This window comes from Emys orbicularis, chromosome 11 (assembly GCF_028017835.1).
Source record: "Emys orbicularis isolate rEmyOrb1 chromosome 11, rEmyOrb1.hap1, whole genome shotgun sequence".
Taxonomy (NCBI): Eukaryota; Metazoa; Chordata; order Testudines; family Emydidae; genus Emys; species Emys orbicularis.
In genome coordinates, this window is record NC_088693.1 from 37,842,393 (window position 1) to 37,860,187 (window position 17,795).

A 17,795-nucleotide genomic window follows, 5' to 3' on the forward strand; every position below is an offset into this window, starting at 1 on the left:
ATGGGGCGAGGGATCCAGCAAGTGGGAGAGACAGTGAGTATATGGAAGAAAAGAGAGAGAGAGAGAGGAAACATTCAATGGACAGAAGAGCAAAATGACAAATGGATAGGAGGGAAATAGAGCAGCCACCACAGAGAAAATGGAGAGCAAGAATAGCCACACAGAACCTTAGGGGTATTTTGGTTTTATGTTTTCACCCTGACTTTCATTTTCTGGCAGAAAAATGGGGAATTGCAACGAGGAAGCTTGCAGAAAAGGAGAAGCTTTGGTTCACTTGCAGTTGGGGTAGTGAAAATGGGGGAGCAGGGAAAGGGGCAAACAAGACATGGCACTATACCAGAACTTCCTCCCTCTCACAAACATGCACAGTTCAAGCCCCTTGTTGAGGAACTTTCTAAAACATTAGGTATTACAGTGAAAGAAAGCTGTCGGCCAGTTTCTGATCTCAGCAACAGCAGTGTCAATCCAAAGTCTCTTGAGAGTCTTGACACAGTTCAGTGGAAGTATTTACACCAGTGCCACTATGATCTGAATCTGGCCCCCAGCCCTATGGTATATTACTATCTCACTCTAAATGATCATCGCATTAAGACATGAATTGCATTAAAATCTCTTACCAAGCCCAGGGTAGCTGCTCCGATCCCAAGTAGTGGGCTGACAGCAATAATAACCATGGTCAGTTTCCAGCCACTAGCAAATCCTAACAGGAATCCACAGATAAAGGTGGTGAAGCGCTGGATAAAGAGTGCTGCTTGATCAGCAATAGCATCATTGATTTTGTTCACATCACTGTAGAGAACAAGAAAAGCAAAGATAGATGAATCTCATTTCCCTTGCATTATAATTCAGAGCTGAATTGGGGCCCTGTAATTTTCCTTGCCCCTATTCTTTCCCACTATCACCACTTTCAGAAACTCTGTAGAGAGGAGTTGGTGCAATTCCCCAATGGCAAGAGGTATGTGTGTGTGCAATCTAAAGAAGGACTTGAGATAATCACTTCCCCCAGGGGCTGAGCATCCTGCCCTTTGTCCCTTAAAATAGACTGCATTGCCTCCCTTGGTGTACCAGCCCTTCTCTGTGGGATCATTCGGAGGGAGGACAAGGCCAAGACCCCAACTCTTCCCTCTCTCACCTAGCCCCTCCCCACCGCTTTTCCAGCTTCATGTTCCCTTGGAGGGGGGACAGAATGGAGCAGGGAGTGTATGAACTGCTATTGTGGGAGGCCCTTGGAAGGCTTCCGGTGCAATCCCTTACCCTTCCCGTGTGACAGATAATGACTATCACGATCTAGCCCTAGAGCAACTGCACAGTTTTCAGTAACAATGAACTCACAGGTGCATTTCTCCTGTGTAATGCGCTTTCTCAGTGCAGAAGACATTTCTGTCGGGTCTTCAGTGGTCACACACTTCTGCAGCTCTTGGTTGTCACCTCATGCATGAGAACTGCAAAGCAGTCCACTCATGTCACCCTCAGGAGCAGAGGGCATGAGGTTTGGAATAGCCATAAGAAGCAGAACTACTAGCACATTGGTGCATTCAGTAAGATGTTACGTTATCTACTGCAAAAATAAACATGTTTGATTTATGAAACATGTTTACAAGTTTGGAAGGTTTCTCTGGAATGTTTTGATGCTGAGTATTCTCTGGGTGTGTGACACAAAGCGGTGCCAAAGATGAGAACTGGCTTACATCAGCGTAGTTGGAAATGCAAAGCTATTTACATCATCTTTTTCCCCTGAAATTCTTCTCGCTCACACACAATTGATCTTGGTCCAGAACTTTACTGGAAGTGACAGGCACCACTATGCAATGGCAAGAGGCAGAAGGAAAAAAAAGTTCTGTAGTCACAGGGAAGTGACAATGACAGTAGTTGGAATGTAACTTCCCTGCTCTCTCTGTATGCAGTATTTTTTTATGAATGGGATGCTCAATGTATTGTTTTAGCTCTTTATAAGATTCAGTTCTCCTGTTCTCCAAATTTGGACTGTGGAACTTACAGTAGAATTTAGCTGATAACCTCTGTGACAGTCTATGTATTTATATGGACCCCTGTCACAAGAGTATCTATGTTTTACCTAAGTTAGGAGTCCATAACTGGGGTTTTAAGGTCTCATACAAAGCCCATTGAAGTCAATGGGAGTCTTTCCAAAGACTTGAAGGGGTTTGGATCAGGTCTTTAGCGCCTGATCCAACTTCCAATGAAGTCAATAGGAGATGGCTTAGCCTTTAGTGGACCGAGTCTTCTAAAGTCTTTTACGTACTGCTCATTGTTCACAGCACCTTAGAAACTAAAAAGACATGCACTGTGGCATAGGGTTCTTCTAGATTACTTACTCAGAGATTCGTGTATTCAGTTCTCCTACTGATGTACAGTCAAACCAGCCTATATCCATTCTCATTATTTTCCTAAAATACGCTTTCCTGATTTTCTGAATCTGACGAGCTGCAGACATTACCCAAAAGCAGATCTGGGAAGACAGTAATGTGGATACTGACTTACTGTTAAGAAAACCATTTCCACTCCCACAACTGCAAAAAAGTAACATGGCTAATGATGAGATAACCATTATATTCTAACTACATACATGTGACATCTACTTGATGTACAGCTGCTCGGGAATTTTCATCAGAACCTGGGATTTGGGAGACCCTGCTTCCAGATTCAGAGCAAAGACTTGAACATAGGCCTCCCAACTCTGAGGTGAGTGCCCTAATCACTGGGCTATTGGCTATTCTAGAGTGGGTGTCTCTGTGTGTGTCTGTCTGTCTGTCTGTCTCTCATACACACACACACACACACACACACACACACACACACACACACACACACACACACACACACATATATTTTGTATTTTATTTCAGGTCTCAGTTTTGTCCCAATGCAGAATAGGAAAATTTCTGACACCTCCAAAATGTTCATGGGCTGTCCAAGCAGTTGCCTCAATTATAAGAGTTGGAGAGGTAATGCAAGACAACTGACTTTGATGAGGTTGCATGGTTGTCACTGGGGACAAAATTTGGCCATCTATATTTGTAAGTAATGTACAGATCACATCACTCGCTGCCGAAACAAAGCCAGTGCTAGAGCAGCAACCATTCTGCACTAGCAAAACTCCATGTGCTTTTAGGAGGAAGAGTGAAAAATGGCTTCTCCTGTTGAAAATAACTACTAGAGTATTTTACAGGAATGGTCCAAACCCCAGAGCACATCACACAGGGATAAGCTGTAGTGGGCTGAGCCATTACTTCAAATAATTCTGGGCCTGATTCTCCTCTTAAACCAATTTTACATTAGTGTATCTCCATAGGCCTCATTGCAGCTACTCCTGGTTTATTCCTATGCAAGTCAGAGGAGAATCAGGTCCTTTATACGGTAGATAGAATGAAATATATAATATCATATTGTATAGTCTAAAGACTAAAGAAATAACTTGTCCTCACTGACATTTGGTATGATGCTTTTGACACTTTGAACTTGGCTATGTTAGTCAATTTTTTGTTTCCCTAACCATTGTGGAGCAAACTTTGCATGTGGTGAAACAGAAGCTGCATGCACTAATCTCACACTGCGTGACATTCACCCCTACGCAATGGACCAACATGGGCTTATGCCCTACAATTATCTAGACTCGGGCTGGCCCTCTGCACAGAGGCGAGTTTCACCCAATGAAATTAAAATCTGAAACTCTGCAAGGGCATATGCCTTCTCCATTACATTGTGCAAAAATATACAGTAAATAGGACCCTTTCTTATGAAACATAACAGTTTAGTGTTTTATATATTGGAAATAACACGGGGAACCAAATACTGACTTGGAGGTATCCTAACACAAGCACCAAACACCCGATTCCTGCATAGTAACTTGCAAATCTGATCATTTCACTTTCAATGTCCAGGAACCTATAAAATAAAATTAGAAGATTAAACAACATTGTTACAAATTTCTGACAGCAAATCTGCTTAACAGTCCACTTAACAGTGATGTTTCAAGGGCATTCCCTGCATTTATTATTCAGGATAATTTAAAATAATGGCACTTTGGTAATTGATTTCTAAAGCTGGCACAACATCACATCTTGGGGGTAAGAAGTGGCAAAACCGCTTCTTCTGATATCAGAAATAATGGGGTGTCCCCTAAACTGCTGTTCATTAACAGTCTATTGTTTTCAAGGGGCAGATTGTTTCTGAGCTTAATGCAGATGTGGAGGGGACTGGGAAGTGCAAGGAGTGCTGTGGAGTAGTTTGCAGTGGATGGTTGTGAAACACCACCAGACCTCATGCAATGAAAAGATGCAGGAAAGGATTGTTTTGGGGAAGAGGTGTCCAACATAGTTTCAGTAGATAGTGACCTTATATAGGACTTGTCTATATGGACAGCGAGTGCCCGGCAGGCTAGTGTGGGGTAAATTCATACCCCAGCTTGCCATGAACAAAAGTAACTAAAGGCTTGTCTACATGAACATTTAGTTCACCACAAGCTGGGGTGTGAATTTACCCAACACTAGTCTGCTGTGAACTAACTGTCCATGTGGACCCTGCTGATGTGCACTAAAAGTTTCATAGCTACTCCTGGGGGAATTCAGTGCCACTACATGTATGCAGAAACATGTCCCCCCTTCCCACCAGATTCTCTTTGTTTTCCCGAACCAGCGCTCACTCACTCCTCCCCGGCAGCACGAGTGTGTCTGTTCAGGCACCCGCACACCCAGTCACTGTGGGGGGTTGGAAGGGGAGGTGTGGGGATGCCCTGGCTGCCCAGAGATGTTAGTTCCAGTTGGGCGGGGGGGGGGGGGAGAAGGAGGACAACGGAGATGAAAAAAATTAGAATTTAAAATTCTGCATATTATATTTGTCAGCATAACACAATAACATAATAATAATATAATCACACCCTTTTCAATTATTTTGGTAATTTATTTCAAAATACTTGTCAGCAAATAATTGAAAAGAGTGTGATTATATTGTGTTATTTTGACAAATAAAATGTGTTGAATTTTAAAATATTGTGCACAGAATTTTTAATTTTTTGGCCCAGAATTCCCTCAGGAGTACATCGCATATGTTGATCTATCCCACTTTCAAACAGGACTAGATAAAAGCACAGTAAGGAACAGTCCACATGGCCAGTTAGTTCGCAACAGGCTAGTGTGGGTTAGAGTAACACCCCAGCTTGCAGTGAACTAAATGTTCATGCAGACAAGCCCTGCGTTACTTTTTACCAATATAGATGCTAATGTGGTAGCAAAAATCAAACAATGTTCTATAGACAAGTGTGAGGGGTGGTTGTTGTACCCAATCTGAAATAATCATTTCCTTCAGATCATGTGGAAATACTAAATTATCCCTAATCTCCATGATGAACACCAATTTGCTGCTATTACTTTTACATTATTTCAAAATAGTTCAGTGGAGCTTCCTGGCTATTTCTCTAGATTTCTATATATAGTGGTGAGAGTAGGAGCCAGTCTATTTTCTTAAAAGCTCATCAAACTCAGAATTAGAAGAGCCACAGATTTTAAGGCCAGAAGGGACCATTATGATCATGTAGCCTGAGCTCCTGCAGAAACTGAGCATTGGAAACATAAAACATCAGAGGCAGTCAGATGAATCATTTTCAATTCAACAAAAGTTGCCGGGAGCCTAGATGACTCAGGGAATTGATACCTGGCTACAGAGCCTTTTCTCTTGAAGTGACTAGTTTAAATCTGATTCAGGTAGGTGGAAAATGACCAAAAGTCTTTCCCTTCTAATGGATGTTTAGTTACCTCTGTGAAATACATTAGGGGTCTCAAGTTTGTTCCTGGATGCAGGGGTCCCTCCCTATCATAGAAACAGCCACCAGTAAACAGCATCCTTGCTGACAGTTCTAGTTGAGAGACCAAGGGCTGAATAGGCATGAGATACCCTCCCATACCTAGATGTGGTCCTTGCAGGTGAGACTTGAGGCATAGTAGTAGAACAGAAAGAACATTGGCAAGTTTCCTATAGATAGAACATTTAGCCTCTGAACTGGGCCCTTTTCTCTAGCAAGAAATTCACTTACAGTGTTTAAGAAGAAAAAAAAGAAACAAACTCCATGGACCACTTACCCACAACTTATTGATGTATTTGTTTCATTTTGGTGAAGGGAACTGTTGATCCACACTATGGTGCTATTCACACATGCCTTGTCTGGGTTGCTAAGCTCTTGCTTCTCAATGTCATATTGAATAAATGTGTCTGTCATCAGACCAAAGACAAGCAACATGCATGGCTGGGCTGCACCATGAAGAATGGCGCAGCAACTACCAAAAGCCATCATTAAAATCTCAGATGATGAAGAGAATCGAAACTAAGAGAGGGAAAAAAATACTGTCTGAGTGATTTTGGTGTTAGCTATGCATTAATTATTCATTAATCATATGTCCCTGATTGACATTTCAGGGGAGTAATTTCAGCAATGTTTACTAGTGAATATTTGATTCAGAATTGTTTTTACTACAGCTGTAGAACCAATCCTACTCTCATTGCATGGGTGTGTAATCCCTCTTGATTACAGTGGGAGTTATCCATGAATACAGGAGCAGAGTTCGGCCCTCTGAGTGAATGTATAATCAGACTTGCAGAGAGTAACAAAAAATGAAACCCAAATAATAAAGCATCACTGCAAGGTATCAGTATTCCACACTTTGATTCAAAGATTTACTGTGAATATGTCCTTGAAATTCACGTTTACTTGTATAGTCAACTTTGCATGTTTTTTTTTTTAAATTAGGACATTCTACACAACCTATGAATAAGGTAAATTATTGTGACTTACTCCTGATGGTTCTGTGGTTATATGGTAGAAATTTGACTAAATACACTCAGGTGGGATGTTGCATAGATACACACTACCAATTAATGTATGTAGAGTGTTAGGATCAGGTTCTATTAGAGAAGTGATCTCTCTTTGCTGAAAGGGAGACTGATATTTATAAGTATGCAGTGTAAAATATGAGATTTACATACTGGAGAGAGGTGGAGTATAGATACAAGTAATACACAGATGCTGTAAGGTGTCAAGGGACAAAAAAAGGTAGAGAAACAGAACAAACATAAAAGACAGAGACATTGTGATGGTGAAAATCAGACGAAGACATAAGACAGACTAAAGCCTGGTGTACACAAGAAAGTTAAGTCAGCTTGGCTACACTTGCGAGTTACAGCGCAATAAAGGAGCCCCGGGCGCATTAGCTCACTCCCCGTCCACACTGGCAAGGCACGTAGAGCGCTCTGACTCCACGGCTACAACGCTGCTGGTACTCCACCTCGGCAAGAGGAATAACGTTTGCTGCGCCTTGGCTACAACACACGGGCGTCAGTGTGAACGAGGTGTTGGGCTACTGCACTCTGATCGGCCTCCAGAAACATCCCATAATCCCCTTAAATCAAGTGGCCACTCTTGTCATTGTTTTGAACTCCTGTAGGAATGCGGCAATGCCCTTTCAAAGCTCTGTTTCTGACAGCCGGCATGCAAGCCTTTACTGTGGAATGCTGTGAGAGAGAGAGAGAGAGAGAGAGAGAGAGGCTGGGGGGAGGGGGAGGGCTGCTGCTGTCTGAACTTACAAGACATCATGCTGACATGCTCTCAGCCCCCCAAAACCTCACTCTCTCTCCACCCACATACGCACAACACACTGTCACATTCACTCCCCTCCACATTTGAAAAGCATGTTGCAGTCACTTGCATGCTGGCATAGCTGCCCATAATGCACTGCTCCCAATGCCACTGCAAGTGCTGCAAATGTGGCCAGGCCAGCGCTCAAGCAGCTGTCAGTGTGGACAGACTGCAGCGCTTTCCCTACTGCGCTCTCCGAAGGCGGGTCTAACTCATAGCGCTCTACATCTGCAAGTGTAGCCATGCCCTTAACTACGTTGCTCAGAGGTGTAAAAATCCACACCCCTGAGCAGCATAGTTAAGCTGACCTACCCGCCAGTGTGGGTAGGCTGACAGAAGAATTCTTCTGTCGACCTACTTACTGCCTCTCAGGTAGCTGGATTACCTACGCCAGCTGGAGAATCCTTCCCATTGGCATAGGTAATGTTTACAGCAGGGGTGGGCAAACTACAGCCCGCAGGCAGGATCCAGGCGGCCAGCCATTTTAATCCGGCCCTCAAGCTCCTGCTGGGAAGCAGGGTCTGGGGCTTGCTCCGCTCCGGCGCTCCAGCCGGGGAGCAGGGTCGAGGCCGCTCCACGCAGCCCCCGGACGCAGCAGCATGGCCCCCCTCCAGCTCCTGTGCGTAGTGGCAGCCAGGGGACTCCACTCTGCACGCTGCCCCCGCCCCAAGCGCTGCCCCCGGAGCTCCCATTGACCGGGAACCATGGCCAATGGGAGCTACAGGGGCAGTGCCTGCGGACGGGGCAGTGTGTTGAGCCGCCTGGCCGCACCTCCACATAGGAGCCAGAGAAGGGACATGCCACTGCTTCCGGGAGCCACTTGAGGTAACCACCGCACAAAGCCTGCACCCCTGACCATCCCCCCATGCTCCAATCCCCTGCCCCAGCCCTGATCCCCCTCCCACCCTCCAAACCCCTTGGTCCCAGCCTGGAGCACCCTCCTGCACCCCAAACCCCTCATCCCCAGCCCCACCCCAAAGCCCGCATCCCCAACCGGAGCCTGCACCCGTTCCCACACCCCAAACCCCTGCCCCAGCCCTGATCCCCCTCCCACCCTCTGAACCCCTCGGTCCCAGCCCGGAGCACTCTCCTACACCCCAAACTCCTCATCCCCCAGAGCCCTCACCCCCAGCCGGAGCCCTCACCACCCCATCGCATCCCCCCCATTCCAGCCCAGAGCCCCCTCCTGCACCCTGAACTCCTCATTTCTGGCCCCACCCCAGAGCCCGCACCTCCAACCAGAGCCCTCACCACCTCCCGCACCCCAACCCCAATTTTGAGAGTATTCATGGCCCACCATACAATTTCTATTCCCAGATGTGGCCCTTGACCCAAACAGTTTGCCCACCCCTCATCAACAGTGAAGTGCTACAGTGTTAAAAGGAAGAAAGAAAGAAAAAAAAAAAAGAAAGAAGTCTGAGAAATAGAATGAAATTAATGATCTTGCCATAAAACCTTGGAAAATGCCCAGTTTTATGTGGCATCGGCTCTCTAGCCACATATGGTACGTACATGCTGTGTATTTTACACCTAACCATCAAAACAGTTTAACATATGTATGATGTGGGTATAGAACTCTGAATATTTTGTAAAATAAAAATATTTTGTAAAATAAAAAAAAAGGATCCGAAAAAAATTTCTGACCTGCTCTAATGACAATGTACCCAGCAGATAATCATGACCCATAGGCAATATACATGTGGCATAATGACAAAGGGTGAAATTCTGGCTCTACTGATGCCAGTGACAAAACTCCAATCGACTTCAGTAGGGTCAAGATTTCACCCTAAAGGTTTGACTGAGTCACAACTACATACTGCAACTAAAGACACATTTCAGTGACCCCACAGTATGTGTAAAATATTTAAATCCAACACTTTCGTTACCAGTTGAAAGAAGCCAAGCCGAATGTCATTTTCTTTCTTGTTTGATGACCTTCAAGAAAACAAAATGTAGAATTATAAAACTGCAATTTCCAGCTATATCATATATTTTCTCTTGCCTAATGATTGCATATAAAGCTGAATTTAACTCCCTTGTCCCCTTTTTCTTATTCTCTGGAGAAGGTTCCTCACTTGTATAGAACTACCTGGAATAAGCACTTTTAACCTGAGTCTTTTCTTTCACTTGATTCTATCAATGGCATCATTTTTTATTTTTTTTAGTAGGACACTTTAGCCACACAATTTTTCTTCTAAAATCCTATATGATGTGGTTCTCTCTCAGACTTGTTCTAGGGCAGTGATTCGGTGTAGGTTTTTCTGAAAGCTGTAGACATCTCACCATTGTAGAATGACTCCAGTTCTAAACCTACTTTAAACAGCTTCTTGGGCCTGAGTGCTCCTTTCTAGCTCTGCTGACGGAGGGGACTGTTGGCCTGGGGTGGATGATATGCAAAAAGGGGAGCAGTGACTCCATCACAAACTCCCCCATGCCTTTGATCCTGCAGAATCCCCTCCACCCAGGAGTACCAGGAGGATGGTGCACTGTGGTGAGAAGGGATGGACCAGAGAAGCAGATGCCAATATGCAGCACTCAGATTAGGAACAAAACTCTGTGGTTAAAGAGACATGAAGGCTTATGCTGCTGGGGCCACCACTAGTCCGACTTCACAGCACTGTTTATAACATGGATTGGGAATTCCTTGAGGTCACAGGGAGGAACAACTGATTTGCAAGAAGGTCAGAGATACACAGGATATAGGCCTGTGTTTCCTGTGAATCTCCAGTGTAAATGTCCTCTCCTGCTCCCACGTCCACCAGGCTGCTAGCACTGCTGACTGGATGGGACCACACCACACCTGCATGCCTGGAGTGGGTTGGAGTCTCTCTTCCTATCCCATTCCACAGGGTTTCTGCTGGAGAGTATTATTTGACCCTCCAGCAATGCCCACATTAGACTATTACACACAGCAGTAATTCATAAAGCCTAAAGGTCCTATCAAGTCAACAGGAATGGGATCTAGGTTATACCAAACATTTTTATGCGGTGAGAGCTGTATGAGTAGTGGATTTGGTTTTGAGTTTACATGACATTTAAAAATTTTAAAATATGTAACAAATAAAAACTAAATCAAAAAATAAAACAACGCTAGTGATTCCCTGCTCCTGAAACAGCCCTTTGTGGCCATGAAGAAGAGGTGCAATTTACAGAAGTTCTCAGGATCTGGTGTAGAGCAACTCCAGAATCAAGGAACATAGAGATGTTATGTTCCCCACAAGCACTTGTCAGTTACAGAGAATGATTGGGGTCTCTATGACCTTTCAACCTGTGAATAGCTGGGAATTTGCATTTCAATCTCAATTCCTCTCCTGCTGAATGATTTCGACTGAATCTTTTTCACTTCTAGTCTCATATTTCTAAAAGTTATGAAGTTTATGTTGAAACTTCCCCCACAATGTTATTCTCCAAACCACGCTGGGTGGTTGGGGTGTGGGTGTGGTGTGAACAGACACAAAATGAATATTAAAGGGGTTTGCTGAAGGAGACCCTGATATTTTGCAGCCATTACTCTACATCTTCAACACTTCTCTTCACCTCTTCTATAAAGATTGCTTTAGCCTGCCTCAGCTGAATCGAATAGTGCAGTTTCAGAAAGCAAAGTGCATGTCTGCATCTCAAATACCATAAATACCATACATGCATTAATGTCACGTGTTAATAACATTTATTTCACTTGGTAGTTCTAGAAACAAATAATGATTGTCTGATCAATGAGCAACTATGGGACTTACTCTGGTTTCTTATGGTTGTTATCTGTAGGGGGAAATAAATACAAACCATAGTTAATAGTTATTGATAAAGTGCATAGTCTCCAACAGACACGTTCTCGAAATAAACCTTAGGGCCCAAGGTACCCAGTCCTCCCCAGATTCAAGGAGACTCCTCTCACTCATACACCACCTCAGGCACCAGGCATTAATGTTGGTGAAATAATTCATTGTGCATGTAGGTGCTGGAGCTAGGGTGCGGCAGCACCCCCCAGTTTGAAGTGGTTTTCATCATATACAGGGTTTACAGTTTGGTTCAATAGCTCTCAGCACCCCCACTATACAAATTGTTCCAGCACCCTTGATTGCGCATAATGAATTAATTGCTAATGTTGTCACTCTCCCCTTGAATAATTAACCACGAATATATGACTGAATATTATTCACTCAATACATTATTTGAGACATATTCCCATCAGGTGGCAAATAATGTGATGGTAAATAATGTTCGCTATTATCCAGCTGGCTCTGTCAGTCACAGTCCTGATGAGTGGCACAGTCGTGTGCAGTGTGCCGGCAGCTTGAAAGGGGCTGTAGAGGGGAGTGGCTGTAGCTTTGCCACCAGCACTGACAGTACATAGAAAGGGGTACCTGCTCCATCCCCTGAGGGGAAGGTTGAGCTGTCACACAGATGTCCACTCCTGGGAAGCCCCTGGAAGAACTGTGACTTAGAGAGGCAGAATTCCACCTGGGGACTCTGGCTGCAGTACAGCACCTCAGCCTCCACAGCAACTCAGGCCACGGCCTAACAGCCACGATCTGACCCTTTGCATCAAGAGACGCTGTCAAGGATGATGGCCCTAAAATGTAGCTTGTCTCGACAGTGGTCCTACTGGGGAGGCCTTACCATAAGGATCAGTACTCAAAATATTTATCACAAGTCACTTTGTGTGGCACACCATGAAGCGCTAGCTCTGGACAGCAACACCACTGGGAGCACAGAGTTGGCTTGAATAGTCATTGTGCAAGTTCCTGAAGAGTCAGTGCATATCTCTAGAGTTTTCCAGTGCACTGGCAACCCACGGCCCATTTTTATGTCCTAATATGGACTGGAATCATGTTTTACTTTTCAACCAATTCTTGCTGCAGCTTGAATAGAATATCCCCATCCTCTTACTTTCTCTACCATTCAGCAACACAGCACTTAGCATGGACACTTCCATGCCCCTGGCTCTGCGCGGTCACTGCAAAGCTGTGTGCAACAGTGCAAAGGGTGCAAAGAATTCCATGCACCCGGGGATTCAGCGGCCTGCCCACCGCACACTTCCCAATGAAAGCACAGTATTTCCACTGCATCTTTGGCCTTGCATGTGGGAATGGCAGATGTAATGAGTGTGGGCTTTGTGCTAAAATCCAGAGGTCATGTATGGACATGTATTTCCTTATAATGTGCCTTTGCTTTTGCCTGTTGCATATGTAGTTACTATTTTACCATGTTAACTTGCTTCCATTTGCAATTGCAATTAAATATAAATATCTAGTGTCCCTTTAATTTTCCACCTGCTTATACCGAAACATATAAGTCAGGGTCAAGATGTTCAGCAGCTTCTCTTCATTTTTCTCCTCCTCATCTTCACCTAACACCCCACGCCTCCTGCCACCACCTCCTGTTTAATCTGAACTGAGATGCTTGGTGTTTAACAAGCACTTTAAAAAAAAAAAGAAGCTCGAAAAGGAGAAATGAAGCAAGAGTGGAAGGAGGAGAGAAAGGAAGCTTTGGAGAGGGGTGAGGAAAGCAAGAGCTGTTCACACATTTAAAAGAAATTCTAAATATAATAAATCAACCCTAGAAACCTGCAGGACACAGGTGTTTCAGCTTTTATTGTGAGTTCTAAAATGTAAAGAGGAATGCCAGAGTCATCCCTGCTGAAAGACCATTGAAGTCAATGGAGTTATTCAGATACCATGGTGATGATCATGGTATGAAAATCTAGATAGATTAGTTACATTTGGTAGACAGATGATGGGGACATATAGACAGATACTGTGGATAGCTAGGCTGATAAGAAGAGATCATCCACTTACATGGATTGTTGCTTTAGGCTTGTAAACAAAAGTTGTTTTGAATAAAATATGCCCATAATTATGTGAACTGCAATATCTAGTATGGCATGTGTTTTCAGCAGGCTATTGAAATTAAAGTAGAAGCTGATTAAAGAGTAAATGTCTTACATGATCCATCTGAGTCATAAATGTAGTTATCCTCTTCAAATCTCCTAATACCGCGCAGAACAACAGGATTGGACATGATGATTTGCTCCTTTAATCAGAAACCCTGAAAAGGCAAAAAGTATCACCATAGTAATGTCTTTTAAAATGATAAGACAACATTGTACGGGCCATACTCTGATCTCAGTTACATCCGTGTTATTCCAGTGTAACTCTGCTAAGCACATTGAATTTACACCAGTGTAACTGAGAACAGAATACAGTCCTACAAATCTAGTGACACTACAGATAGTGAAGAGAGCTGAAACAAAAGCACATTTAACTATCAGTGACTAAAAAGTGTTAGTCTTTCAAAAGAAGTGAAATATTACAATACATGCTGAGCGTGGCTCAGGCGCTACTCAGCAAGGGTTTCCCCAACTTGATTATAGCTAGCATGGTTGTAGCACAGTTTGCCTAAACAATACAAGCAGGGATTTATCTTTAACAGTCATGCTAGCAGAAACAATGCTTCAGGCTAAGTTACACCCCACGGGTAGTTTATTGCATGAGGTTTTAACATGGTTAAATCCTGAATGGGTTTTGAAGGGTCCTCAGTCTGCCTCATCATCTCATTGGGATTAGTGAACCAGTGGCTGGATAAAGCAGGAAAGGTAGCATCCAGGACATCTTACATGGCCTGGAAACCACTGGACAAACACATGGAGTCCTCCCAGCCCATCCCTGAAGTCTTCCACTGCTGCTGCATTCTCTTAGGCCTCACCCCTTCAAGAATGGCAGCACACCTCTCCCAAGCTCTGCGGCACCATTGGCTGGTCCTGCACTTGTCTGTTCTCTCTCTCTTTTTTTAATCCTCCCACGCCCTCTTGTGCATAGGGCATCTACCTGTTTCTGCCATTTATTTTGGTCTTATGCTGGTCTGTTCAGGCTTCTGAGTGTCATGTTGATGGATTTGGCTTCCTTCTCTACTGTGTATATAGGTTGCCCTCTTGCCACTTGCTTATGTCTTCACATGTCTTAGTATTAAACAGTTTTTGCTTCATACTTCCCTTTTCCCCTGTGGCTGTTTACCTGCCTATTACACTGTATGAAATCCATGGAGTGGCAGTTACGTAAAAGCTGGAGGAGCTGTGATGCAATTTCTCTCTTAAATTACAGCAGGATGCAAGAAATATGACACCCCTCCCTGTCAAATCAAGAGTGAGGGATAAATAGGAGATTGATCAATAGATAATGATGTTGAAGTTACTTCCTGTATAAATCCTGCCACTTCCTGTCTATTCCCTTCCTTTCATCCCCACCTTTCAGAACCATTCACTCCCACCCTGACTCTTCACCTTCCTGCCACTGGGCTTTCCTTTTGGTCTCTCCTCCTCTGAACCTTGCCCATATCCCCTTTTTGGTACTTGTATCCACCTTTCTTAAGTAGAAGAATAGCCAATGGGATTTTGATGTGTGGACTGGAACTGTTAATCCACTAGCCAATAAATAGTGATACTCCTAGAAACAAAGTATTGCATTCAACAATCACAAGAAAAACTAAAATTGGGGCGGGGGAGGAGAGAGAATTTGGTGCATAATTGTTTAAAATATGTTTAAGGGATAAAATTAATATTTGTGGGGAAAAGAGATCTGCTAGAATCAAAAATTAACTAAAACACCACAAAAGGCTTATATGTTTTCTTCCTCTAGAATGATTAAAGAGAAGATTTCAAACACTCTAGGGCCCAGATTTTCTCCTGGGGTAAATATGTAAAGTTGCAGTGAAATTAAAGGTGCTGAATCCATTTACACCCCCAAAGAATTTAACCCTGTGTATTTAAAATAACCCCTGATAATAAGGTGTGTTGTGAAGAAAACTCTTCTTTTACACACACTTCACAACTATAATTTTTAGTCCCCCTGCAGACATGGTAGCTGGGTTAAACAACGCTGCAGGAGCCAGACACTATGCCTGATTTCAAAGCTACAAGTGAAAACAAAAAATGCTTGTAATGTCAGAAGTCTATCCTCCTTTTGTAGACTGTGTATGATACACCTTTATGATAATATGAGCACAAAATCTCGTATAAAGATTATTTTCTCAAAGGCAAATATAATTCAGACCCTCCCCCTCCCCCCTTTTCAGAGGGCAGCCAAGGTTTCTGGTGTCAAACGTTGGGTGGGCATGCAGGCACTTAAGCTTTGTTGCACCTGATTTTAGATTAAAATCACAAGAAGAAAAACTGCTGCCTGTAACAGGACAAATTTACAGGCCAACTGGAAAAAATTACAGCCCTGTTGGAAAAGGAAAAGTGATCTTAGTTAAAAATGGTCACAAGCTACACATGCGGAAGAAAAGGGGGACGGTATTCTTGGAAGCTTTTGAGAAAACGTGTAAAACCAGGATTTGTCCAACTAAAGGAAATGTCACAGGGGTTGGGAATTTGCTGTATACAAATTCACCCTCCCCTACATGGGGCCTGATTCAAAGCTTATTGAAGCCACTGGGAGTCTTTCCATTAATTTCAGATCAGGTGCATGGAAAGAAAATTTTGCAAAAGCCCAGTATTCACATGAGAGTATCCAATTTATTTTTAAATCCATAAACACATACATGCAACCCTCCCCCCATCAAAAAAGAAAATAACTAAGCACAAATTCCTAGCAGTTTAAAATCATTTTGTAGAACACGACTCACCCACTCCCACAGTGAAAATACACAACAGTTCCTCAGCTAGCAGTTGTGGTGACTAGCTAACTAGTTTAAAACTCTAAAACAAGAGGCCATCAGAAAGCAGTTTTTCAAACTGTCCCAAAGTCCAAAGAAAAGTACGTTGAGAAAAAGTGAGAAGCTGGGAATGGGCGACAGGGGACGGATCACTTGATGATTATCTGTTCTGTTCATTCCCTTTGAATCACATGAAGCCACTGTCGGCAGACAGGATACTGGGCTAGATGGACCTTCGGTCTGACCCAGTCTGGCCATTCTTATGTTCTCTAAACTCCTCAGGGCAGCTGTGTCACTGATCACAGTCTACAGCTATGCGTTGTAACAAAAGTATCTGTTTTAAATTAATCTGTATCAAACACATATGAAAGGTGTTGATTAGCTTCTGGGGTTGGAGCCAGGCTACGCAGAGAGTACAGACCCTCCTCCATTTATGCAAAGTCCCGATAAACTTGACAGGGGTCCTACAGACATGGGGGAAAGTCAATACAAAGCAACAACCTAAGGTTTGCCCAATTTTCCAACTCTCCCATGCATGTCAGATACACACATGCAAACACACACAAAAGTAGGAGAAATGTATAAGGCTGTAAAGTTTTATTAATTAGTATAATTTTATCAACGTTATTAATTCACTGGGTTAAATTAGCCAAAATATCGGTTGCTGTATTAACAACTTCTGTAAGAGACAACATGCAAACTCATTTGACATATTCTATGAAAAGAAGGTGATCACTTCTGACAATTTTACTAGGAATTATGCCCCCAGAGAGCATGCCATTGTTTGCATATAAAACATCTACTTCTCTGGCTCTAAGCAGGGGCGGCTCCAGGCACCAACGCAGCAAGCGCATGCCTGGGGTGGCAAGCCATGGGGGGGCGGTCTGCCGGTCGCTGTGAGGGCGGCAGACAGGCAGCCTTCGGCGGCATGCCTGCGGGAGGTCCGAATCCGCGTGACCAGCGGACCGCCCGCAGGCGTGCCGCCGAAGGCAGCCTGACTGCCGTGCTTGGGGCGGCAAAAAACATAGAGGCGCCCCTGGCTGTAAGTATAGATAGTATCATTAATGCCCTGACCTTTGGGTCTTAGAAACTGTTTGTATTATCATGTAAGTTTCACAGGAAGTAAGCCTACTACCAACAACTACTTCTTTATTTTACATTATGACCTACAGACTTTGTTCAGACATGATGATGGAACAGCCTTGTTAGGCTTAGGGTATTAAACTACAAAGAACAGACATGTTTATTCATTATGATTATTATTTGTAAAGGGTTAGATGTTGCAGATGGATATAAGCAAAAGAAATCCCTTGTTTATTAAGTTAAACACATTAAAATGGACTAGTTCCTGGGCCTCAGCTCTGATTGCTTTGTATTGTCACTGTGTTTACAGAACAGTAATGTACAAAGAATGTACAAAGAAGTTTGTTGACTATTCAGTATTTCCAAAGGCGTACTCGATAATGTTTCTTTAACCTTTACATTCGCACAAGTATAATTATAA

The 17,795-nt window shown here is 43.5% G+C and overlaps 1 protein-coding gene across 3 annotated transcripts in view; it reads right to left on the bottom strand.

Moving 5' to 3' along the window:
- Positions 1-13,660, bottom strand: part of ABCB11 (ATP binding cassette subfamily B member 11) — a 66,767-nt gene extending 53,107 nt beyond the window's left edge. For all 3 annotated transcript variants that reach the window (XM_065413783.1, XM_065413781.1, XM_065413782.1), the window contains exons 1-7: positions 13,585-13,660; positions 11,377-11,398; positions 9,529-9,577; positions 6,093-6,334; positions 3,816-3,903; positions 2,334-2,467; positions 618-789 (exon numbers count right to left, since the gene is read on the bottom strand). In XM_065413783.1, the coding sequence (XP_065269855.1) occupies positions 618-789; positions 2,334-2,467; positions 3,816-3,903; positions 6,093-6,334; positions 9,529-9,577; positions 11,377-11,398; positions 13,585-13,660 (783 nt within the window). The remainder of the gene's footprint in view (positions 1-617; positions 790-2,333; positions 2,468-3,815; positions 3,904-6,092; positions 6,335-9,528; positions 9,578-11,376; positions 11,399-13,584) is intronic.
- Positions 13,661-17,795: the final 4,135 nt, after the last annotated feature.